Consider the following 27682-nt stretch of genomic DNA (forward strand, 5'->3'; position numbering starts at 1 on the left):
ATATTTCTGTTATTATTAAAAATTCCAGGAAATAATATAATAGAAGAAGAAACAAAAAATATTGCCTTGTTAGCAGTATTGTGATATATCGCGATATGTTGTATCGCGGTCCTAATATGTGATTTGTACCGTATCGCCAGATTCTTGCCAATACACACCCCTAGTGACCATCCTTGCTCCTCCAGAGCTACTGTCCTGCATGTTTTAGATGTATCCCTTTCCAACTAGGGCTGAAAGATATATCATTATCGTATCGATATCTAGATATGAACATTCAAGATATTAATATTGAAAAAGCAATGATATAAACGATATAGATTTCTGAAGTAAAAAAATATTTTCTGCAGTAATATTTGATTTGTAATTTATTTATTTGTATTTTATGTTAATGTTGATGACTGGCAGTGAGTTCTCATAAATAAAACTGCACTTTCCACATTCTTTGTATTATGATGTTTGTATTTTTCTGATAAATAAATGCTTGGTTTTCACCAACCCGTAGTCATATCGTTTCGTATCGATATTGAGATATCTGGCATGAATATACAGGGTGGGGAAGCAAAATTTACAATATTTTGAGGCAGGGATTGAAAGACAGTGTATGACCAATTAGTTTTTGAAAGTCATGAGAATTTATTTGCCACAAGAAAATTGACATAATAGAAAATGTTTTTATTCTATGTGTCCTCCTTCTTTCTCAAACTGCCTTCACACGCTTCCTGAAACTTGCGCAAGTGTTCCTTAAATATTCGGGTGACAACTTCTCCCATTCTTCTTTAATAGTATCTTCCAGACTTTCTCGTAATAGTTTTGCTCATAGTCATTCTCTTCTTTCCATTATAAACAGTCTTTATGGACACTCCAACTATTTTTGAAATCTCCTTTGGTGTGACGAGTGCATTCAGCAAATCACACACTCTTGACGTTTGCTTTCCTGATTACTCATGTGGGCAAAAGTTTCTGAAAAGGTATGGATATAGTGTTTATGATTATGACATCAATATATGTTTGGTATGTAGTGCCTGCTGAGAAAAATCAACTAAATGTTCATTGTAAATTTTGCTTCCCCACCCTGTAGAGATATGAAATTTTGTCCATATCGTTCAGCCCTACTTCCAACACTCCTGATTCAAATGATAAGCCTATCATCAAGCTCTGCAGTCACCTGATAACGAACATCAGGTGTGTCGGAAGAGGGAAACATCTAAAACATGCAGGATAGTAGCTCTGGAGGGCCCCTGCGTTAGGCCTACGTCTGGCATGACCTAACACAGTATGACAAAACATGCTGACTCAAGAACAGTATATTACCACATGCTATCTATCACTCTGAGGTGTAGTAAAATCAGAAAGTCAGAAACATGCAGATGAAAGCTAATAGGTGGAATAAACTATGTTGATGAGTGAGTGGGTAAATTTAGCTACTTTACAAGTCAGATCCTAGAAATACATATGTGATATTTATGCTGTAAAGTAAACAGAAGCTGAAATACTCTAGTGTTGCACTGTTAAACCTCAGTTAACCCATAAAGACCCAACATCCATCATTTACCAAAAGCATCTACTGATCTAAACTGTTTAATACCTGTTGATCCACTACTCCTATCAATACATGGAAAGAATTAGTGTAAAATGCAGTTTGTCTACTTTTAATAGTCATCAGATATGACCCATTTGGACGTTTAGAGGCTCCATCATCTTCTACAACATTGATAACCGGAGTTTGATAAATGACAGTGGATGGAGACACTTAGTTTATGTTCAGTTCATGATAGATTTACTGAAAATTTCACTTTTTCTTCAGTTTTCTCTGTTTTACATATAATAACCATCAACTTTACTTTGGGCTTTTATCAACATCTATATGATTATTAAATTAAATGTAGGAAAATATGTGATTTTCACTGAAAAAACCCAAAATACACCAGATAATATACAATAATAGTGATAAATCACTTAAGAAAGGTTAAATATAGAAAAAGTAGCTGTTCATCTTCTCTTGTGACTCTCAGGTTTATTACTGCACTGACATATGATTTATTTGTCAGATTTTATAAACTGATTATTTATTCAGACTCACGCGCATGTTTTAAAGGATAAGTGGCTGAAGTTTGCATGGCCGTATAATACCTGTTGATCCAATACTACTATTAATACATGTAAAGAATTAGTGTAAAATGCAGTTTGTCTACTTTTAATAGTCATCAGATATGACCCATTTGGATGTTTAGAGGCTCCATCATCTTCTACAACATTGATAAACCAGAGTTTGATAAATGACAGTGGATGGAGACACTACAATAAATGGTGATACATCACTTAAGAAGGGTTAAACATAGAGAAAAGTAGTTGTTCATCTCATTACTAATTACTGCACTGACTTGATTTATGATTTATTTTATTTATTTATTATTCTATGATGATTTATTTGTCACTTTTTATGAACTGACTGATTATTTAATCAGACTCACGTGCATGTTTTAAAGGATAATTGGCTGAAGTTTGTGTGGCCGTATAATACCTGTTGACCCACTACTACTATTAATACATGTAAAATTAGTGGAAAATGCAGTTTATCATCTTTTCATGGTCACCCATTTGGATGTTCAGAGGCTCCGTAAACTTCTGCAATATTTATTCACCGAGTTCGATAATGATAGTAGATGGAGACAGTTTATGTTCAGTTAATGGTAGATTTGCTGAAAATTTCACTTTTTCTTCAGTTTTTCTGTTTTTGATTTAATAACCCTCAACTTTACTTTGGGCTTTATGAACAGTCCACATGATTATTAAATTAAATGTAGGAAAATACCAGATTTTTACTGAAAAAACCCTAAAATACACAAGATAATATTACAATAAATGGTGATACATCACTTAAGAAAGGTTAAATATAGAGAAAAGTAGCTGTTCATCTTCTCTTGTGACTCTTAGGCTCATTACTGCACTGACATATGATTTATTTGTCAGTTTTTATAAACTGACTGATTATTTATTCACACTTATGTGCATGTTTTAAAGGATAAGTGGCTGAAGTTTGTGTGGCCATATGATACCTGTTGACCCACTACTCCTATCAATACATGTAAATAATTAGTGTAAAATGCAGTTTGTCATCTTTTCATGGTCACCCATTTGGATGTTCAGAGGCTCCGTAAACTTCTACAATATTTATTCACCGGAGTTTGATAATGATAGTGGATGGAGACAGTTTATGTTCAGTTAATGGTAGATTAGCTGAAAATTTCACTTTTTCTTCAGTTTCCTCTGTTTTTGATTTAATAACCCTCAACTTTACTTTGGGCTTTTATGAACAGTCACATGATTATTAAATTACATGTAGGAAAATACCAGCTTTTTACTGAAAAAACACAAAATACACTAGATAATATTACAATAAATGGGGATAAATCACTTAAGGAAGGTTAAATATAGAGAAAAGTAGTTGTTCCTCTCTTTACTCATGACTGCACTGACTTATATGATTTGTCAGTTTTTATTAACTGACTGATTATTTATTCACACTTATGTGCATGTTTTAAAGGATAAGTGGCTGAACTTTGGGAGGCTGTATAATACCTGTTGACCCACTACTACCATCAATACATGTAAATAATTAGTGTAAAATGCAGTTTATCATCTTTTAATAGTCATCAGATATGACCCATTTAGACTTTCAGAGGCTCCATCATCTTCTACAACAGTGATTCACCAGAGTTTGATAAATGATAGTGGATGGAGACACTTGGTTTATGTTCAGTTCATGATAGATTTGCTGAAAATGTCACTTTTTCCAATAACTCAACTTTACTTTGGCCTGTTATGAACATCTACATGATTATTAAATTAAATGCAGGAAAATATGTGATTTTCACTGAAAAAACACAAAACACACCGATAATATTACAACAAATGGTGATAAATCACTTAAGGAAGGTTAAATATAGAGAAAAGCAGTTGTTAACTTGGTTAAATTATTGTGTTATAAGTACTTGTTGAACATTTTGAGCATGTTTGAACAATACCCTGATAATATAACTGTGATATGAAATTTTCATATCGTTACATCCCTAAGGGACACACTTAGTTGAAGTTCAGTTAATGATAGATTTGCTGAAAATTTCACTTTTTCTTCAGTTTTTCAATAACCCTCAACTTTACTTCGGGCTTTTATGAACATCTGTATGATTATTAAATTAAATGTACAAAAATATGTGATTTTCACTAAAAAAAAAAAACACAAAATACACCAGATAATATTACAATAATGGTGATAAATCACTTAAGGAAGGTTAAATATAGAAAAAAGTAGTCTCTAACTTGGTTAAATTATTTCAGGTTATGTATAAGTACTTTTTGAACATTTTGAGCACATTTCAACAATACCCTGATAATATAACTGTGGTAATTTTGGTCACAATAACCATGATATGAAATTTTCATATCGTTACATCCCTATGGGAGACACTTAGTTCATGTTCAGTTAATGATAGATTTGCTGAAAATTTCACTTTTCTTCAGTTTTTCAATAACCCTCTACTTTACTTTGTGAACATCTACTTGATTAGTAAATTAAATATAGGAAAATATCAGGTTTTCACTGAAAAAACACAAAATACACCAGACAATACGACAATAAATGGTGATAAATCACTTAAGGAAGGTTAAATATTGAGAAAATTAGTTGTTCATCTGATTACTCATGACTGCACTGACTTCTATGATTTATTTGTCAGTTTTTATAAACTGACTGATTATTTATTCACACTTATGCGCATGTTTTAAAGGATAAGTGGTTGAACTTTATGTGGCTGTATAATACCTGTTGATCCAATACTACTATTAATACATGTAAATAATTAGTGTAAATTGCAGTTTATCATCTTTTCATGGTCAGAGGCTCCATCATCTTCTACAACAGTGATTCACCAGAGTTTGATAAATAACAGTGGATGGAGACACTTAGTTTTTGTTCAGTTCATGATAGATTTGCTGAAAATTTCACTTTTTCCAATAACTCTCAACTTTACTTGGGGCTTTTATGAACATCTATATGATTATGAAATTAAATGTGTGAAAATATGTGATTTTCACTGACAAAACTCAAAATACACAAGATAACATGACAAATGGTGATAAATCACTTAATGAAGGTTAAATATAGAGAAAAGTAGTTGTTCATCTCATTACTCATGACTGCACTGACTTCTATGATTTATTTGTCAGTTTTTATTAACTGACTGATTATTTATTCACACTTATGCACATGTTTTAAAGGATAAGTGGCTGAAGTTTGTGTGGCCGTATAATACCTGTTGATCCACTCCTACTATCAATACATGTAAAATTAGTGTAAAATGCAGTTTATCATCTTTTCATGGTCAGAGGCTCCATCATCTTCTGCAACAGTGATTCACCGGAGTTTGATAAATCATAGTGGATGGAGACACTTAGTTTATGTTAGATTTGCTGAAATGTCACTTTTTCTTCAGTTTTTCAATAACCCTCAACTTTACTTCAGGCTTTTATGAACATTTACATGATTATTAAATTAAATGCAGGAAAATACGTGATTTTCACTAAAAAAAGACACAAAATACACCAGATAATATTACAATAATGGCAATAAATCACTTAAGGAAGGTTAAATATAGAGAAAAGTAGTTGTTAACTTGGTTAAATTATTTCAGGTTGTGTATTAGTACTTTCTGAACATTTTGAGCACATTTCAACAATACCGTGATAATAATGATAACCATGATAATTCTGGTCATAATAACCATGATATGAAATTTTCATATTGTTACATCCCTAAGTTAGACACTTAGTTTATGTTCAGTTCATGATAGATTTGCTGAAAATTTAACTTTTTCCAATAACTCTCAACTTTACTTTGGGCTTTTATGAACATCTACATGATTATTAAATTAAATGTGTGAAAATACGTGATTTTCACTGGAAAAAACTCAAAATACACAAGATAACATGACAATAAATGGTGATAAATCACTTAATGAAGGTTAAATATAGAGAAAAGTAGTTGTTCATCTCATTACTCATGACTGCACGACTTCTATGATTTATTTGTCAGTTTTTATAAACTGACTGATTATTTTTACACTTATGCGCATGTTTTAAAGGATAAGTGGCTGAACTTTGTGTGGCTGTATAATACCTGTTGATCCAATACTACTATTAATACATGTAAATAATTAGTGTAAATTGCAGTTTAGCATCTTTTCATGGTCAGAGGCTCCATCATCTGCAACAGTGATTCACTTGAGTTTGATAAATAACAGTGGATGGAGACACTTGGTTTATGTTCAGTTCATGATAGATTTGCTGAAAATTTAACTTTTTCCAATAACTCTCAACTTTACTTTGGCCTGTATGAACATCTACATGATTATTAAATTAAATGCTGGAAATATGTGATTTTCACTGAAAAAACACAAAACACCAGATAATATTACAATAAATGGTGATACATCACTTAAGGAAGGTTAAATTAGAGAAAAGTAGTCGTTAACTTAGTTAAATTGTGTATAAGTACTTTTTGAACATTTTGAGCATGTTTCAACAATACCCTGATAATATAACCGTGACATGAAATTTTCATATTGTTACATCCCTAAGGGAGACACTTAGTTCATATTCAGTTAATGATAGATTTGCTGAAAATGTCACTTTTTCTTCAGTTTTTCAATAACCCTCAACTTTGCTTCGGGCTTTACGAACATCTATATGATCATTAAATTAAATGTGTGAAAATGCCTGATTTTTACTGAAAAACCAAAATACACCAGATAATATTACAATAAATGGTGATAAATCACTTAAGGAAGGTTAAATATAGAGAAAGTAGCTGTTCATCTCATTACTGCACTGACTTATATGATTTGTCAGTTTTTATAAACTGACTGATTATGTATTCACTTATGCGCATGTTTTAAAGGATAATAAGTATAAAATACCTGTTGCCCCACTACTCCTATTAATACATGTAAATAATTAGTGTAAAATGCAGTTTATCATCTTTTCATGGTTAGAGGCTCCATCATCTTCTACAGTGATTCACCTGAGTTTGATAAATGATTGTGGATGGAGACACTTAGTTTATGTTCAGTTCATGATAGATTTGCTGAAAATTTAACTTTTTCCAATAACTCAACTTTACTTTGGCCTGTTATGAACATCTATATGATTATTAAATTAAATGTGTGAAAATGCCTGATTTTTACTGAAAAACACAAAATACACCAGATAATATTACAATAAATGGTGATAAATCACTTAAGGAAGGTTAAATATAGAGAAAAGTAGCTGTTCATCTCATTACTCTTACTGCACTGACTTATATGATTTGTCAGTTTTATAAACTGACTGATTATGTATTCACTTATGCGCATGTTTTAAAGGATAATAAGTATAAAATACCTGTTGCCCCACTACTCCATTAATACATGTAAATAATTAGTGTAAAATGCAGTTTATCATCTTTTCATGGTTAGAGGCTCCATCATCTTCTGCAACAGTGATTCACCAGAGTTTGATAAATAACAGTGGATGGAGACACTTAGTTTATGTTCAGTTCATGATAGATTTGCTGAAAATTTCACTTTTCAAAACCCTAAACTTTACTTTGGGCTTTTATGAACATCTACATGATTATGAAAATACCTGATTTTCACTGAAAAAACACAAATACACCAGATAACATGACAATAAATGGTGATAAATCACTTAATGAAGGTTAAATATAGAGAAAAGTAGTTGTTCATCTCATTCCTCATGACTGCACTGACTTCTATGACTTATTTGTCAGTTTTTATAAACTGACTGATTATGTATTCACACTTGTGCGCATGTTTTCAATAATAAGTGGCTGAACTTCTGGGTACCTTCAGTATGGTCCAGGTGAACCGGGTCCAGGACGCTTCCCTTGCGGGTGGTGACAATCACGCGCCCGTACCGTCCCGGCGTCTGCAGGTCTGAGTAGAGCGCGTGCTTGGATCGGTTGACGGGGAACAGGCTATCCCCAGGTTCCCTTCTATCTTGGCCAGGCTGTGTTTGGGCGCGAGCAGGCTCTCCACGTCCTCCTCCACGCGGTACCGGCTGAAGCTGGCCCCGAGCAGGATGGACAGCAGCACGGGCGCCGAGGCGAAGAACACCGGGTGGCTCGCGACGAACCGGCCCAGCGCGTGGAAGGAGGTCCTCAGGCCCGCGCAACACCTGGCGCAGCATCCTAGCGCGCGGCCGCGGCTCGAGCCTCTCCCACCGACCTGAAAGCCCCGGAGCGCTGCGGAGCATCAGGGGCTGCCGGACGCATCGGTTTGGATCCGTCAGCGCTCGGTTCTAGGGGGGGAACGGGGAGGACAGGTGGAGCCGGCCGGGGGGATGACGGGAGGAGGGTCAGCGGCAGTCGGAGGGGCGGTCACAGGGGCGCCCCGCTCCCGGAGGTCCGCTCATGTGCTGGAACAGCGCAAGAATAGAAAGCTGCTAAATGAGCCAGCAGTTCTGCGCTCTGCGGTTCCAAAGCAGACTGAGAGCACAGTTCACATTTAACTGCCACTTCCCTGCTGCGTCCACTACCTCCTGCAGGATGCATGCATGACTCTGTGCGCCACAGAACCAAAAAAATATATTTAAAGATAGCAGAACCGGTGCTTTTCTAATTTTACCCTATTGTATCTGTTTTATCCTCTGCTGTACAGTGTCCTTGAAAGGCGCTTAGAAATACATTTTCATCATTATTATTATTATTATTATTATTATTAACCCTTTCATGCATGAATTATGAGAACCTAAATCAAGTTTTTTTTTCCCTAAGTGTTTTCATTTCTCTTTAATCATGAAAAAAATAATGTGATTGAAAAATTTCTTATGAAAAATAAATAAAATAGATTAAAAAAAAAAAAAAAAAAAATTATATATATATATTTATATATATATATTATATATATATAAAATTTAATTTAAACAAAAAGTAATAATTTTTTTTTTTTTTAAATTCTCATGCACATTGGCGTCACCAGGATTTTAAAAGTGGGGGGCAACTGGAGGGCAAAGAAAATGTTGGGGGGGAGGACAAAAAAATTTCACGCATAGCGCGAAATTAACGTAAACGTAAAATTTTGTGCTTTAAGCGGCTGAATATATCTATATATATATATATAATATATATATAATATATATATATAATATAGATATATATTAATTAAAATGCATAGCCTATCCGTTATACTTTATATAGAGGACAATTTTAGGTAAAATCAGGTAATACTTAATTCAAGGTATTTGTTAAAAACTACAGCATTAACAACTCAGACTTTCTGTTATGATTATTTAATAGGTACAATCTACTTTCACATATTTCTCTAGTGGGGCTTGGACAGTGACCAGCTGGCCCTTGAGAGAACCTTCTATAGATGCGTGCATGGGGGGGGGGGGGGGGACTGTCTGCCTGGTTGTATTATAAGTGTATCAAAATGTGTTATGTACACTTTCATTGATGGATTTTTCATATTTCTTCGTTGCCCAAATTTTCCCAAAGATTTGCCCAAATCTGGGTGGGGGGGCAAAGGTTGTGACTGGGGGGGCATTAACCCCCCCCCTGCCCCTTTGGTGCTGCCACTGCTCATGAACCTATTTTTCATGAGTTGCAAAAATGTCCACTCAGCTGGACGCCATGAGTTTAAGTTTGAAGCGAAGAAACATGTCTTTACTGATAAATTGTGTGAAAACTATAACTATTACACTCAGAGGAGATCTACACAATGTTACCAATTCATGTCAGAAAAGATCTGGATTTTCAAACTTTTATAAAGATATGTGTTAAAAAAAACAACAAAACAACAAAATCCATGAATACAAGAGAATAGCTGTCCACTGGAATGACCAGTATACATGAAAGGGTTAAGAAAACTGTTAATTACAGTCTAATAACAACTAGCAATTGATTTCCACTCAAACATTTTACTGTTGATGAGGTTTTCAAGAACAGCAAAGTCACCGTAATGGTATGAATTGCAGTGTATTATGGGATGATGCATAAGCGTCCACTGTGTTGGCTGATATGGAACTAAAACAACAAACCCATGAATATACAAGAGAACAAATGGAGAACAACTGTCCACTGGAGTGACCAGTATGCATGAAGGGTTAATGACACTTGTTTACCTTTCCCTGTAAATCAAACTAATAATCCCACCCAGATAGCAAAATCATTATGGCTTAAATCTGGCCCAAACTGGCATGCCATTTGGCAAAGTTCTGGGTGGATGTCTGGGCCTTAAATGGCCCAAATAGGCAAGCCAAAATCAAACCAGAAGGAAGCCAAAATTCACCCAAAACTAACTGTGGACTTCCAAAATATAGCCATAATTGTCCCAGAAAAGCCCCAAATCCCCATAATCCAGCCAAAACATGCCATACCATCCCTATACTTGATCCTGCTCTTTGCCCAGTGTTTTGGTTAACCACACATATGCCATAACTCAGCCATATACTGCTGGTGCCTCCATATCTATTATGGAGAACCTTAGTCATACCACAGTTAAGCCTAAAGGTGTTCATAATGCCAAAAGAAAGCCAAAAATGCCAAATGTATGCCATAATACTGCCAAAATATTGCTATCTGGGCAGTTTGTGCACTCAGACAGGTTGCAGTAACACAACACACACCACACACACACACACCACACACACACACACACACACACTGTAGTTGCACTTCACTGATGGAAGGTTGTACATACCTAAAGACGAGGACAGGACGGTACACACATCCAAAAAACCAAAAAAAAAAAAAAAAATAAAAAAAAAAAAAAAAAAAAAAAAAGATGCTACTCCCGCCGGATGCCCTCTCCTCCAGCTCCACCAACATCACCAAGTCACCGCACAGTTACCTGCTTGGGTGGGATAGGTGCCGGTGGATGCACGTTTTCTGGGGTTGCCGGTTGCCGGTAGATCTGCGTGTCAGACGGGTTTCCTCTGCGGCAGAAGGCGCTCCGTCCTCCTCTCCTCATCACCCCGGTGCTTTATTGTGCGGAGACGCGGATCATCCTCCGGGCTCGTCCTTGTACCGGAGTGGGGGGGGGGGGGGAGACCGGCTTTAAATTACCGGCTGTCAAACCTCAGACCGCTTCCTCTCCGGTTCTGTTCTCTCTCCTTTAAGCACCGCCCTCACGACACACTTCCGAGCCCCCTTTTGTGCCCGCCCCCTCGCCGTTCCGCGCCCTACAATGCAGAGAAACAAACACACCATATGAGTGGCCGCATTGTGGGAAGAGAGAGAGAGAGAGAAGAGAGAGAGAAGTATTTACAGCAGGGGTGTCACATTTGAGTTTAGTTTGATTAAAAACCCTTTCATGCATGAATTATGAGAACCTTAGTCAAGTTTTTTCCTGAGTGTTTTTATTTGTCTTTAGGCACGAAAAAAACAATCCGTGCACATGACAACTTTTATTCCTGGTTTAATTGATTAAAGGTTAGATCCTATTTCAGATGCCCATGTAAACACCTTATTCCAGTCGAAAAAGAAAAGTTCGGATTAAATTTAAACCCGATGAAAGTCACTGGTTTAATCCACTTTTAATTCCGGTCTAAAATCTTCCTGGGACATGTAAACCCTTTATTCCGTTTGGACTTTATTCCTGCCATTCTGCGCATGCTCGTTGTCTTGTCCTGTAGTGATGACGCACACATTCTGCGCTGGCGGAAGGGTATGTCATAGAGTGTAGTCAACCCAAACCGCTCCAGTGGGCTATTCTGATGGGATCTACCAGCCTCTAAAACCCTGAAGGAAGAGTTCACCACTTGTTTTTTTATTAATTCATGTGTCATACACTAATGAGTTTGATAAGTGGGCGAATCAGTTTGTATTGCAGTGCACCGATTGCCTTGTTCTCACAGCCCTTCCGTTAGCTTAGCTTAGCATAATTCCTATGGTCAGACGTAGCCAGGCTTTATAGGTGATTCCTAGTATTTTATGAGTGATTTTGTGAAATTCAGTTCTCCCTAATCATCACTTTAGTCCGGTGGGGTCAATATGATCACAAATTGAGGCTCAAATCATGGCGATGTGACTTACTGCACTAATAAAATCTGGGCAAATAAAAACTAATGCAAAGCAAAAAACGGTAAGCTAATTAGCGCATGTATCCCTTCCAACAAAAAGATTTTCCAACATCTGTCAACACGACAGTCCCAAGACTGTATGAGTGCAGTACGTCACGGATCTAAAGAAATAATTAGGGAGAATCGGATTTCACAAAATCCCTTAAAAACAACAAATCACCTTTTAAAAAAAACTGTCAACATGTGACCATGGAAATGCAGTGACTATGCTAAGCTAAGCTAACAGAAGGGCTGCGAGAACCGAATAAACCTTTCTCATGTAAACCTTTATTCGGGTTGAACATTTCCATGTAAACAGTAGAGAAAGTACTTTAGTTCTGGATTAACTTCTTCTGGAAAAATAAATTGGATTTAAAAAAAAACATAATGTAACAGTACCTAATGTGATTGACTTTTTTTTTTTTTTTTAATGAACCTGTTTTTCACATAGTTACAAAAATGTCCACTCATCTGGACACCATGTGTTTAATTTCTGAAGCAAAGAAACGTGAATTTAAAATGCAATATCAGAAAGTGATATACTGTGTGAAAACTATGAAATAAAAACATTTTTGATGCAGCTCATCTGTTTTCTCACATTTTATCATACTCTAATACTAGTTATTACTCACTTCATGGAGATATTGTACACAAAAAACCTTTTTGCTTCAGAAAACTTAATTACAGTCTAAGAACAATTAGCAATTGATTTACACACAAACATGTTAGTGCAGATCAGGTTTATCAAGAACAGGAAAGTTAGAGTAATGGTATGAATTGCAGTGTATGGGATGGTGCATAAGCATCCACTATGTTGGGTAATATGCAAGTAAAACGACAAAACTCTTGAATATACAACAGAATAGCTGTCCACTGTACTGACCACTATGCATGAAAGGGTTAAAAAAAAAAAAGTTAATTTATATGAATAACCCATAAAGACCCAGTCATACTGTTGTCAGTTCCCAATGGATTTCTGTCTTATAACCTTTCTTAAGGGATTTATCGCCATTTATTGTAATATCCTCTTAATTAGAAGATTTTTCAGTGACAGTAATGTATTTTCCTATATTTAATTCACTAATCATGTAGCTGTCCCTAAATGTGAAGAGGATTAGGGTCACTGGGGAAAAAAAGGTCCTATATATATGTATATTTATTATTATTCTGAGAAAAAAGTCAGAATTCTGAGAGAAAAAAAGTTAGAATTCTGACTTTTTTCTCAGAATAAAGATTTTAAATATATGCATTGGACCTTAATTCTATTTAATATTTCCAGTGGCCCTAATCCTCTTCCGTACATAAAGCTCAGAGTAAATTCAAAGGTTATTATATCAAAACAGAGAAAACTAAAGAAAATGTGACTTTTTTTTTTAGTAAAATATATCATTAAACTGAACATAAACCCAGTGTCTCCATCCACTGTCACTGATCAAACTCATCCATGGCTTTTACTGGTGAACCAATGTTGTAGAAGATGACAGTGTTTCCACGGTAACTACAGAGCCTCTGAGTGTCCAAATGGGTCATATCTGATGACCATGAAAAGATGACAAACTGTATTTTACACCAGTTATTTCCATGTATTGATAGGATTAGTGGATCAACAGGGATTAAACAGTTTAGATCAGTAGGTGTTTTTGGCCAGTGGTGTGTGTTTGGGTCTTTATGGGTTAAAATGTTTACATCTACAAGCTATCTTTCAAAAATTTTGAATTTTTTTTAAAGACCTGAAAATCTGAAATTTCTAAGTACAAAATAAGTGCAATTTTAACAATATTATGCTTCAGCTTATCAGTTACACATGTGCATTACAACTTACAGACCACAGTGGATTTACAAATGCAAAAAACATTGAGTAACAGGCATACAATTGTTAAAATTTCACTTATCTTAAGACATTGTGTGTTAGTCCTATAGTTCAGACTATTCACATTTTTGTGAATGCGAACATTTTATGTAATTTTATTTTTTCACATACAAAAGGAAAAATTTGGAGTTGTCATTAATTACAGGTTGTTATGGTAGTATTTATTGGTCCACATTTGAGATTGTGGGCTGGATGTGGCCCCTGAACTAAAAAATGACTGACACTTGATTTCACACTTGATTGAATATGTTAAGTGTAATTTTTGTATTTCGCAAATTCATCACATGGTCCAGATTGATCCGTTTTTGCCCATGAGCCAATGTTTGACACCCATGATTTACAGTAATATTAACGAGTCTTATAGCCTCCTTTTTATTATTATGTTCATATTTGGAAAGTAGAAGTAGTATGGACTCCTAAAACTGGAAATCCATACAGGAAAAAAAAAAACCTGTTGATACAGACATTATCAAAATATGCGCTCTAATTTTATTTTTTCCATTTTGCATTATTTTACTTATTAATATTTAGTATTCTTAGCCTGTTGCAGATGCATGAAGCATCTCTTTGGTTGCTGTTTTGTAGCATGTTGCCATAGAAACCAGACAAATTACATTCTTTTTTACAAGTCCTGGTTCCCATGGTAATGGTGATGCCACCCATCCCCCGAACACACACACACACGCACGCACACAGAGTACAGCATCCACACCACACTACACTCACCCCGTTTCACACATAAACACAAAACACACACCTGCTGACTCCCAATCTGCTTATGGTGTGGAGGTGTCTGATACTGTGACGTTAAGAAAAAAAAAAAAAAGACAGAGAGTGAGAGAGAGAGGGAGGGCAGGGAGTGGGGAGATGTGAAGATAATAATGAGTGCAGACAGGAAGGGATCACACTCTCCCTGTCTTTCCATCCATCTGTCCGTCTCGTCAGTCTTTGTATTCGGGCGCACATAGCCAAATCAAATGGGGAAACAGCCTTTGCTCTGCCTGCATGGGACCACTAATGGCTCCCTTCTCTTAAATCCAGGATGTTTGGAATAAAAACAGAAGAAAGGCCGTCTTTACTCCCTGTCAGTGGCAGCAGTTGAAAGACCAAAAATGGTTATTCCCAGCTAAAGCCATGTCATTTCACAGTTTGTGAGATATGATTAAGTGGATTTTTTTGCTATGAAATGTTAGCTTTCATGAATTAAATCCAAAACAGACTTTGTTCAATGGATTTCTATGTGAAGACCTTGTTAAAAGATGTAGCTTTCAATGAAGATTGCAAGTATAATGGAAAAATGTTGGTTTGTGTCAATTTACACATATTATTTGTGATTAGGCATAGAGGTCGAATATCAGGCTGATATATTGATTTTTTTTTTTTCAATATCGGCCTTAATTTTTTTTTTTTTTTTTTTTTTTGAAAGCCGATATTTGATTAGCAGTAAAAAAAAATGTTATAAGATATTGATCAGGCCCTGTTTGGGCAGCACTTGAAGTTCAATAAATGTTAAAAGAGCACTATGTGTATGTGTGTTATTAATTTCATTTATATTGCTGCATAAAAATCATACAAATCTGAGTTTTTCAAGGTCAATGTGCTTTAAAAAAAAAAAAAAAAAAAAATCGGCCTTAAATATCCGCCATCAGCTGACCAAAAAAATGATAATAAATTGGCCTTAAATATTAGCCATCAGCTGACAAAAAAAAAAAAAAAAAAAAAAAAAAATTGGCCTTAAATATCAGCCATCAGCTGACTGAGAAAAAAAAATAAATAAAAAATCAGCCTTACATATCAGCCATCAGACCAAAAATAATAATAAATTGGCCTTAAATATCAGCCATCAGCTGACAAAAAATAAATAATAATTTAATAAATAAAAATAAAGGAATAGGTATCAGCCTTAGAAAAACCCCAATCGGTCAACTTCTAATTAGCCAATGTATTTCACTATATTTTAATCTAATTATCTTATTAAGTAACAAGATAAAAAAAATTAATTTCATGTTAGAGACATTGTTTTAAAGGGTCTATATGTAATACTTTTACTTGCAAAAAAATGAAAATTATCATTAGTTTTTACAATAAAGAGCTATAAAGCAGCTGACGTGGCACGTGAAGGTTATGACACTGTTTTTGACCAGCTATTAAAAGAAGTAGCTATGAATTTGAGTTTGAAGAAAAAACTGATACTATAATACAGAGGTGTGTAAATAATGGGCTAATAATGAGCTTTATACTTTCGAGCTGCAACCGATTAATTGATTAGGTGCTTGAAGCGAATGCAAAAATTCACAATTTGATTAATCGGCTGGAATTGATTGAAGGGAAATATTCTCTTGCAGTTTTCCTGAATTGAAGCTTCTTTGTGCGTCACAGTTTGCGTCCGTGTGAAACACAACAGTGGAACCAATGTTTAACAGCAGAGAAATGAAGGAAACAAAGCTTTGATTCAGGAGAATTGTGGTGGAATGATTTTTCTTGGATCACTTTGAGTCGATTAATCGGTTGTAGCTCTATTATACTTTATTCAGTGAGTGATTAAATCTGTTGATTCATCAGTGGTTTTGGCAGTCCTAATATATGCCCTGCTGTTGAAAGTTTGGAATATTAGTACTGCATTGAACTCCTTTAAGTGTAAATAAATGATATGATATCCTGTTATCCATACTCTGGAACATGGGCATCACAGGCCACGCACACTCCTGGTTTCAATCTTACCTTACTGGTCGGTCCTTCAGTGTGTCCTGGCTAGGGCACACATCAGCAGTTCACCGCCTCACCACGGGGGTCCCCCAAGGCTCTGTGTTGGGCCCCCTCCTTTTTGCCATATACACCACCTCACTCGGTCAGATCATCCACTCACACGGCTTCTCATATCATTGCTATGCTGATGATACCCAGCTCTATCTGTCATTCCCACCTGATGACTCCACAGTCTCAGTGCGGATCTCAGATTGTCTCTCTGACATATCTGCATGGATGAAAGCCCATCACCTTCAGCTGAACCTGTCCAAAACTGAACTGCTGGTCTTCCCAGCTAAGCCAACCATACAGCTGGACATCTCCATCACTATTGACTCCATACCTCTGGCTCCTACCAGTGTAGTACGTAACTTGGGAGTCATGATTGATAATCAGTTGACCTTCACGGATCACGTTGCCTCTGTCACCCGATCATGCCGTTTCACTCTGTTCAACCTAAGAAAGATCAGGCCATACCTAACCGAACAGGCCACCCAGCTCCTGGTGCAGACTATGGTTATCTCCCGTCTTGACTACTGCAATGCTCTTCTAACGGGCCTCCCAGCTTGTGTTGTCAAACCACTACAGATGGTCCAGATGCAGCAGCGCGTCTGGTCTTCAATCAGCCTAAAAGGGCACATGTCACCCCCACTCATTGAGTTACACTGGCTACCCATAGCTGCCCGCCTCAAATTCAAATCTTTAATCCTAGCCTACAAAATTCTCCGTGGGTCTGCTCCTGTCTACTTAGGTGCACTAATAAAAGCTTATGTCGCCCCACGACCACTCCGCTCGTCTGGGGAACGTAGTCTGGTGGTCCCCAGACCTTGTACAAGACAATCCAGGCTCTTTTCATGGGTCGTTCCACGTTGGTGGAACGCTCTACCAAGTGCTACAAGAACAGAGTCATCCCTGCCTATCTTCAAGAAGCTCCTGAAGACCCAGCTCTTCCGAGAGCACCTCCTGTCCTAGCACTTTCAAACATTCCATTTTAAATATTCTAATAAGGTTTTTCCCAGGACAACCACAGATTCTTTCACGATTATCTCTGGACCTGCTGCGGTGGTCCGGCCTCTTCCCTGCCCTCATCATCACCACTCACTTCCTCAACCACCTCCATGTGTCTCCCCCTACTCCCCCTCTCTCCCCCTCTCCCCAGTCCCTATCTCTATCGCTCTCTCTTTTTCCCCTTCTCTACTCTCTCTCTTTAACCCCAACTGGTCAAGGCAGACGTCCATCCACCAGGAGTCTGGGTCTGCTCGAGGTTTCTGCTGTTAAAGGGAAGTTTTTCCTCGCCACTGTCACCAGTCACAAGTGTTTGCTCCTGGAGGATTCTGTTGGGTTTCTGTAAATTGGCTTAGAGTCTGGTTTTGACCAACTCTATATATAAAATGTCAAGAGATAACTTTCTTGTGATCTGGCGCTATATAAATAAAATTTGATTGATTGAGTGATTTAATTGGTTTTCCCCTGTAAGTCGCTTTGGAAAAGCGTCTGCCAAATGCGTAAACATAAACTAAACATAAATGACAAATCCAACATGTTTACACTGGCAAAGCAAATTAAGTAAAAGTCATGAAATTTAAACTTCCAGAAGTATATTATAAGCATAATTCAACAAGAGAGCATACTCTAAAACAGATGAAATCAGATGTTTAACCCTTTCATGCATGAATTCTGAGAACCTTAGTTAGACTTTTTTCCTGAGTGTGTTTATTCCTCTTTAGGCCTGTAAAAACAATGCAACTGCAATGTTAATATTTTATTTATGAACCTATTTTTCAGGGCATTAAAAAATTTCCACCATACTTTTAACTTTTGAAGCAAAGAAATGTGTATTTAACAACAACAGAAAATGATATACTGTGGGAAGACTATGCAATTAAACATTTTTAATGCCCCTAATCTGATGTTTTCTCACATTTTAACATATTCTAATACTAGTTGTTACTCACTTAATGGAGATATTATGTAAAAAAAAAAAAAAAAAAAAAAAAAGTTAATTACACTCTAAGAACAATTAGCAATTTATTTTGCACTAAAACATGTTACTGCAGATCAGTCGATTTAACAAGAACAGTAAAGTTTCACTAATGGTATGAACTGCAGTCGAAATACAGCCAGTGATGCATGGCATCAATTTAGTGGACATGATTAATTGCAAATTTCTTCCAATATAAAATAAATATCTGGAATTTTTAACACTGATATTAATCCTTAGATGTTACTTGATGCAAGCATATTTTTTCTACCTTCAGGGGTGTCCTGATATAAAGAGATTTACAAGATATTCCTGGGATGTTCAGCATTTCTGACTTCCTGTCAGCCATCTTGGTTATGAGTAATAAAACAAAAAAAAAAAAGCACTTCCCATGACTGGCCAATAGGTTACAGTGTATGGGATCATGTGCAAGCGTCCCACTGTGTTGGCAACTAAAACATCAAAACCCATAAATATAGAGGATGTGCACGTGACGTCACCGCTAGCAGAAGTCACCGCAGTTCCACCCACTGAGTGGCAGAAAGAGGGAGATGAGTGACAGCGTTGGCTTCAGTACGGCTAAATTGAAGAACAATATTTAATAAAAAATGGGGAAGAAAAGGATGCACCAAAAATGGAGGAGTGGATAGAGGTTATAGATGACATTTATAGGATGGAGAAGGTGACTTTCTCTGTCAGACTGGATTTAGACAAATTCACAAAGTATCGGAAAAATGGGTTGATTTTATAAAACTTAAGAGCTGATTTCACTGAATAAGAGTTATATGCCTATAGATCTATGTCCACCCTGGGTTCGTGCTATACTTTAAATGTTCAATGTTCATCTTATACAGGGGAAAAGAATGAATGTGAAAATATGTTATTTCCCTTAACTATATTTTGGGTTGCTTTGTATATTTTTACTATTCCTGCCAATGCTCCCCTGTTTGAGAATGTTTTGCGTTTTGTTGTTTTTTTGTTTTTTTTCCTCTTTACATACATAGAAGTCATGTGAATGATGTAAAATGCTAAGATGATGCTGACTGAAAATAATAATAAAAAGATAATTACAAAAAAAAAAAAAATGGGGAAGAACTGTTGTGTGACTGATTGTATTTCAGGTTCTTAACCCTTTCATGCACTGTCCACATCCAGTGGACAGTTCTTCTCCAGCTGTTTCTCTTTTATATTAATGGGTTTTGTTGTTTTAGTGCCATATTAGCCAACACAGTGGACGCTTACGCCACCATCCCATACACTGTAATTCAGATCAATTACTGTAACTTTACTGTTCTTGATAAAACCTGATCTGCACTAACATGTTGGAGTGTAAAATCAATTGTTATTTGTTAGATAGAGGGTTTTTTTTTTTGCATATTATCTCCATGAAGTGAGTAATTACTAGCATTAGAATATGTTAAAATGTGAGAAGACATCAGATTAGCAGCATTAAAAATGTATTATTCCATTGTTTTCATATCACTTTCTGATATTGGGTTTTAAACACGTTTCTTTACTTCAAAAATAATGCATGGATATTTTTGTAACTCCATAGAAAAAAAAAAACTCGATCGCATTGTTTTTTTCATGGCTAACACTGAAGAAAAAAATCTTGACTAAGGTACTCATAATTCGTGCATGAAAGGGTTAAAGCAGTGGGAGCTATCGGTTTTACAGACACCGAAAGACAAAAAAAAGAGAGTAGACGGATCCACAATCCAGGAAACCAAAACCTAGATCTGTGGATCTTGTTTGGTGTCAGCTAACATTAATTTATACTGTATTTTTGGGTCAAATTCAGACCTTAAATGACATATTGTTTTGGCTAACGTTACTTCTTAGTGCAGCTCTTGGTTTCATGATCAGATCTTTCATAGTTTTTATCTTCATTTTGTGATTCTGAACCTTGTGCTCCTACATGATTATAAACTAACGGAAAACTGAGGCCTAACCTAGTTTTTCAAATACGGGGGAACTGGAGAATAAAGCTACGACAGCGTATTAGAGCCACATACGTAAATAAAAACACTTGTCATTACGAGTATAAAGTCATAAAATATCGGTATAAAACCCGTGATTTTATGATAATAAAGTCGAATACAACAGAATCACAATGTTATGAAGAATCAAGTCGTAGTTATTAAAAAAACTCATAATTTAACAAAAATGTCATTCGTTATTAGATTAAAGTCGTCATAATTCCGACAATAAAGCCATAGTATTACAAGAATAATGTGTTAATTTAAAAACAGATGGGAAAAATCTGCTAATTTCCAGAATCCAGTGGTGCCCTGCTGGTCCACAGCAGTAGTATGGTGTTGGATAAAGTACTGGATCTGAACTAGACTCAGTAAATCTCCTCAGTCCCAGTAGATCATGCATAAATTCACTGGGTCAGTACAACGGTCTACTGGAAATGCACTTTGGATCAGCTGGTTCTGGGCCCTAGTTTTGGACCCTGGTTGTCAGTGATGATGAAACCATGTACCGTATTTTTCAGACTATAAGTCGCTCCGGAGTATAGTCGCACCAGCCAAAAAAGGCATAATAAAGAAGAAAAAAACATATATAAGTCACACTGGAATATAAGTCGCATTCTGCATCCTTGCTCTGATAGAGAGGCGGTTGCGTTGCATGAAGCGTTACCAAAGAGATGAATATAAATGACTTTGCAATAGGACCTTCTTGGTGTTAACTACCTGGGCGTGGAGACGCAACTGCACTGTTGACAAGCCTCTCCCGGCTGCACGTTGTTCAAGCACCCATGTGCGACTCGTTCCTCTAGCTGTGGCCACCTAGCTTTTCGCCATCGATTAACTTTTTTTGTTTTCTTCATTGCAGTAAGAGTAACCCTCCGCTTTCGCCAGTCCCTCACAAGTTTCTCGCTCACTCCAAACTTTCTTTCTGCTCCTCGATTACCGTTGTCGGCTGCATATTTCACTACTTGCAGCTTGTAATCTGCAGAATATGATTTTTCCTTTTGATGGCATTTTTTTTCAGCCCTTCTCAGTTGTCTTTATAAGTTACCGGTAACGTTGAAATTTTGAAATTTTCAGTGGTACAAAAGTAGCAGGTACAGGTACACAAGCCTAGAGCGCCCTCTTGTGGCTGTCAGTGTGAAAATAACGAACATGTGAAATTATATGATAAGTGTTCATAATTTCACATATAAGTCGCTCCGGAGTATAAGTCGCACCCCCGGCTAAACTATGAAAAAAGTGCGATTTATAGTCCGGAAAATACGGTATATTTGTTTCAGGTCAAATAGTGATGATCCCCTACACCCTGGATGTCAGGATCCTCCATTTCTGTCCACATGTTACTGTTCGTGGACCACTTGTTCTTTGGTAGCCACGTACAGATCCATGTCCGGTCCAACTGTCCTTAATTTAATTTGATATTTCACATTTTTTCCCCGATCTGGCTGTGTTTACTGCTATACTCCGTCATGTTGAGCAGATTGTTTTTTGCCACTCAGTCTGACTTAGAGGGGCGTGTGGTGGTGGGGGGGGGGCGTATGTGCATACCCTCTATACAGGAGAACAGCTTTTGATAGCTGTCACTCTACTGACCACTATGCATGAAGGTTTAAAACCCCTCCAAAGAACACATCACCATTCAGTCCAAGGACTTTTTTCTAAGCTTACAGGAAGTAACTAATTCTCCCATTACTAATTACTGTGTAAAATGAAGGTGTTCGTCTGATGAATGATTAAATAAGGGAGCATAATGTGCGCATGGTACAGTATACTACGATGGAATCCAATGTTTGTCCACGTTTCCTGGAGCAAATTAACAGGAAAACCGGGAGAAACTGCAAGACAACAACAGTGTCTGCTTACTGACTGTGTGCACATTCTAATCCATTATTCAATTAAGCCCAAAATAATCCCCATTACCCAGTCCACCTGAGAGAGGAGCGGTGAACGGAATGAATGAGTAGTGTCTCCCGGGGAGGAAGGAAGAGCAGAATAGAAATGACAAGACCGGAGGAGATATAGGGGCTCGGGGCAGGTCTGTGATAACAAAAGTACTAATAGTATTTCTGAATGATTTATAGAAATCAGACTCAGTGTGTATGTGTGTGTGAAAGTGTGCAAAGAATAGAAAGAGTAGAGAAACAAAGATCTTTGACGTTTTTTTTTTTGTCTTTTTTTGCCAAGCTATTTTCTCCACCTATAGAAAAATCTGTACTTTAACAGAATTTTTCATGTTTATTTTACAGATTTTCCCTGTATTTTAAGATATCAGGAAAATATCAGTGAAATGACAAAAAATAGGACTGTGATTTTACACATTAAATGTAAGAGTAACATGAAAAAACTGTAACTGTGAATAACCAAAAAATTTCAGTTTTTAAAAGAAATTTTTATTTTTTCCACAGAAAGACAGTTAAAACTACATTTGGAAATGTATCATAATTTCATAAATATTTCTTTTCTATTTATGAGATTAAACTGTTAATTTAACAGTGTATACTGCAAAATAAATAAATAAATAAAACAAGATAAAATTACTGACAATTAACCGTAAAAGAAGTATTTGTTCTGTCAGTTTAACAAGACTGTTTGTTAACTGACAAATTTCTTGTGTAATTACAGGAGGTTTCACAACAAAGATGTTGAATAAATGTAGTTTTGTGAATGTATAACATGTATGAGCACTGATAAACTGTCCAATACAGTTATCAGTGGATTGTACAACTTAGTCTCATTGAAAATTATTTATATTATATATATTTTATAGGTAATTGATTGTTTTAATACATGTAATATTCTTTATTAACCCTTTCATGCATACTGGTCACTACAGTGGACAGCTATTCTACAGCTTTTCTCTTCTATATTCATGATTTGTTGTTTTCGTTGTTTTTTTTTTGTTTTGTTTTTTCCACACATATCTTTATTACAGTTTTAAGACACTACATATCTTTCTGACATGAAATTGGTAACATTATGTAGATCTCTCCTGAGCATAAACCCCAGATCACAAAACCCTCCCCATAGTTTTCACACAATTTATCAGTAAATACATGTTTCTGTGCATCAAAATTAAACATGTGGTGTCCAGCTGAGTGGACATTTTTGCAACTTCATGAAAAATAGGTCCATAAGAATTTTTTTTTTTTTTTTTCATTATTATTTTTTTTAATGTATTTTTAAAATTTTAAAATTATTTTTATTTTATTTTATTTTTTAAAATTATTTTTCAGAAGAAATTTTCAATCACATTGTTTTCTTCATGCCTGAAGAAGAATAAAAACACTCAGAAAAAAAAATTTGATTAAGGTTCTCATAATTTGTGCATGAAAGGGTTAAACATTGAAAAGTAAAAAAAAAAAAAAAAAAAGAAGCAAAATTTCATGTAAGTTAGGGCAAAAAACTGTATTTTAATTATGGAAAATTACCGTATTTTTATGAGATGGTTATTTCTGTTATTTAACAGTATTTTTTTGGCGCCCCAGCTGCTGGAATATTTCCGTTTTTTTTTTTACTGTTTTTTTTTTTTTACAGTGATGAGTGGGGGGGTGAAGAGGGAAAATCCTCCAGGGGTTGACAAATGTAGTCAACAAACACACTCACTTTTAGACACACAAATGCACATGAGATGGACAGATGAGGAAAAGAGTATAGGCAGTGCACCAGAGAGCACCTTTAAGGATTTGTACCCTCGGCAGGCTGTCAGTCTTTGTGCATATTCGACCGGCGCACCTCATTCACTCTCATGTTTGTCTATCTGCATGACATATTCCCTCCATTATTAAAGACAGTAATATGGACTCGGAGTTGGTTTTCATAAATAAGGACCTCCATCCACTCCCACTCCTCCAAACTCTCCCATCCTTCCTCTTCTTCCACTCCTCCCATCCCCCAGTCCATCTGTTTTGGTGGAAGCCCATCCATTAATAAAGACTCTGTCCTTTCATTTCTATTCCCGTCCTTCTGTATTATTTATTTACCCATCCATCTCAAGTTATGCTGAAAAGCTATGGAAGGAATGCAGGAGATTCACCTTCGTCCCTGATACACAGCCAAGATGTTCGTCTGAACTTCTCAACTGAAAGTTTCTTGAAATGCAATGCGCTGCATGATAACATTTACTACAAATCTTGGAATTTAAAGTAAAATTGCTGAGTGTGGACATCAGGCCATATAAGGACATAAATGAAGTTAGTGTGATACTGTTAAAAACTGCCCCAATATTTCATTTAATGAAGATGTTTCCACTCTTTACATTTCAAAGAGAAGCATTTAACTTCATTTCTGTTACAGTGGGCCCAATTATTTGATTTGATTTATTCTTTTTTCACATACTTTAATGTATTTTCAATAACTCTCTTGTTTTCAGCCTTGTAGAAGCCAATAACATAATAACAGCTGATAACGTAATAAATTTGCCAATTTTAAAATGTAGTAAGTCAATAACGTAAAATCTGGCCAACAATGTCATAAAAGTCCTGAACCGATAACGTAATAACTTTTGGTCAATAACATTATAACTTATTGGCTGGTTATTACGTTATTAGCCTAGTAAAAAAAAAAAAAAATCTTTGCAAATGTAATAACTGAGCCAATAACGTAATAAGTTATAACGTTATTGGCCAAAAGTTATAACATTATCAGTTCAGGACTTTTATTACGTTATTGGCCAGATATTACGTTATTGGCCAGATATTACGTTATTGGCTTATTACATTTTAAAAATGGCAAATTTATTACATTATCAGCCGTTATTACGTTATCGGCTGTTATTACATTATTGGTTTCGACAAGCCTTTACATAGTTTTGCCAAGTTATTATATAAAATGATAAACTTTGTACTTTTATTGTGCCGTTGCTGTTAAGAACAAAGTTACATTTCAACTTGATCTTTTAAAACACAGGTGTCAAACATGTGGCCTGGGGGCCAAATCCGGCCCACCAAAGGGTTTAGTCCGGCCCCTGGGATGAATTTGTGAAATGCAAAAATTACACTAAGATATTAACAATCATTTTTGTTCAGGTTCCACATTCAGACCAATTCAATCTCACAATAACTTATAAATACTCACAACTCAAATTTTTCTCTTCATAAATGTAAATGTTTTCATGTATTTAGACTTTAAGTATAATTTCACAAAAATCTGAATAACCACAACAAATATGAATAACCTGAAATGTCTTAAGAGAAGTGTAATTTTAATAATATTCCACCTGTCACTAAATATTTGGTTTATCTGTAGATCCACTGTGATCTGTAAGTTATAATGTACATGTGGAAATGATAAACTAAAGCACAATAGTGTTAAAATTACAATTTTTTTTCAGTTTGGTCATGTTATTCATATTGTTTGAAAGGATAGTTTGTAGATGTAAACATTTTCAGAATGTAATTTTACTTTTTTCACTGTAAAACATAGAGAAAGTTTGGAGTTGACATTATTTATATGTTATTATTTTACTGGTTCGGCCCACTTCAGATCAAATTGAGCTGAATGTGGCCCCTGAACTAAAAGGTGTTTGACACCCCTGTTTTAAAAGGTCCTATAAGTAGTATTTCTACTTTTAAATATATGTATTAAAATAAAAATACGAACAAGTGGTGCCAGGTACAACAAACTCCACCCCTCGCCTGTATTGTAGTTTATTTTGGCATCGATCCAGCTGATGTCATCATGTCTACACTGTAAGCCCGGATAAGTAGAGTTTACTCAAAAAATTTGAGGCAAGTGATTGCACTTAAGTGATTTGAGTAATGATTGACTAATCACTTGGTTTAAGTAGGTTCAACTTTAATGCTAAAAGTATTGAACTTAAACTATTCAGTATAAAACACTAAAAGGCAGTTATTTGTACTTTAAATCTGTTGTAAAATCAACCCCACTATCCAACCATTTGACTCAGCATTTTGGGTGATGCTGACTAATTTTCTCAATTGCAGCCAGATTAAGTTATCATTGATGAAACAACTTTTTTTAAGTTACTCAAACTTAAAATCCTATTCCTGACCAAAATAGTTAAGAATTTATTTTACTTAATATACTGTTGCATGAATGGAAGTAAGCTCAACATCATTTATCGGTACAGAAAGAGCTTTAAAGTTGTCATAACATGAAGATTCTCATTATTCAATAATACTTTGAGATGAACAGTAAAACCATTGTTCTTCCTCTGGCTCTGACTCATGGTGCAGCTGTACAAAAATACAAAAACAAACACAAAAAGGCCAATAAACACTGCCATACACACATTCAGTCCAAATTAACACTAACACCACAACCCCGCTGAACCCCTGCACATAAAAATAACACATTTTCAACAACATGCCCAATACCCACAATGCAATGCGAAGATAAAAAGGTGTGGTCGTGACTAAAACTTAGTGATTTAATTCCATTCAACTCAAACTTTTTCGTACTTTCAAGTATGTCTACAAATTAGTAGAATATACTTAATATTTTATAGTAACATCATAAAACTTAAATCATTTAAGTGCATTGTAATTAAAGCATTTTAGTAAATACAAATTCCAGGCTTACAGTGTATGCGTGTGCTGATGTCATCATATAAGTTGCCTCTATATATGTGCCAAGTTTGAATTAAATTGAAACAAATTTGATGTTTTTATAGACATTTGAAATTTCGCCCATTATGAGTAAACCCCCCAGTGCAGGACAGACAGCGGGCGCATATGAAGGCACTGACATGGATTCGTGCCACAGGTGAAAATGTCACGGAGCTGCAGCACCCTTGGCATGAAGCCGCGGCATCCTGGCATTTAGCTGGCAGGAAGCAGTGGCGGCACCAGTGGCACCAAGCCACCGCAGCAGAATCCATGCCAGTGCCCGCATATGCACCCGCTGTCTGTCCAATGCAGGGGGTCGCCATCATCAAAACGTCACGCCTTCGTTGCGGAATGAGAGATGTTCCTTTTACATAGCGTTCCGGAATCATAATTCTACATTTATCACAGCTCTGTTACTACAATC

The 27682-nt window shown here is 35.9% G+C and overlaps 3 protein-coding genes across 3 annotated transcripts in view; 1 reads left to right on the forward strand and 2 right to left on the reverse strand.

Moving 5' to 3' along the window:
- Positions 1-7969, reverse strand: part of ptchd1 (patched domain containing 1) — a 150105-nt gene extending 142136 nt beyond the window's left edge. The window contains exon 1 of the mRNA XM_030123295.1: positions 7902-7969. The gene's annotated coding sequence lies outside the window, so the exon portion shown is untranslated. The remainder of the gene's footprint in view (positions 1-7901) is intronic.
- Positions 1-11027, reverse strand: part of LOC115411066 (phosphate-regulating neutral endopeptidase PHEX-like) — a 68140-nt gene extending 57113 nt beyond the window's left edge. Inside the window, exons 1-2 of the mRNA XM_030123007.1 lie at positions 10908-11027; positions 7902-8355 (exon numbers count right to left, since the gene is read on the reverse strand). Of these exons, the coding sequence (XP_029978867.1) occupies positions 7902-8355; positions 10908-11027 (574 nt within the window). The remainder of the gene's footprint in view (positions 1-7901; positions 8356-10907) is intronic.
- LOC115411252 (E3 ubiquitin-protein ligase TRIM21-like) overlaps positions 1-27682 on the forward strand; it is a 109124-nt gene that overhangs the window by 48654 nt on the left and 32788 nt on the right. The gene's annotated exons all lie outside the window — the stretch shown is intronic.

This window comes from Sphaeramia orbicularis, chromosome 20 (assembly GCF_902148855.1).
Source record: "Sphaeramia orbicularis chromosome 20, fSphaOr1.1, whole genome shotgun sequence".
Classification (NCBI taxonomy): Eukaryota; Metazoa; Chordata; class Actinopteri; order Kurtiformes; family Apogonidae; genus Sphaeramia; species Sphaeramia orbicularis.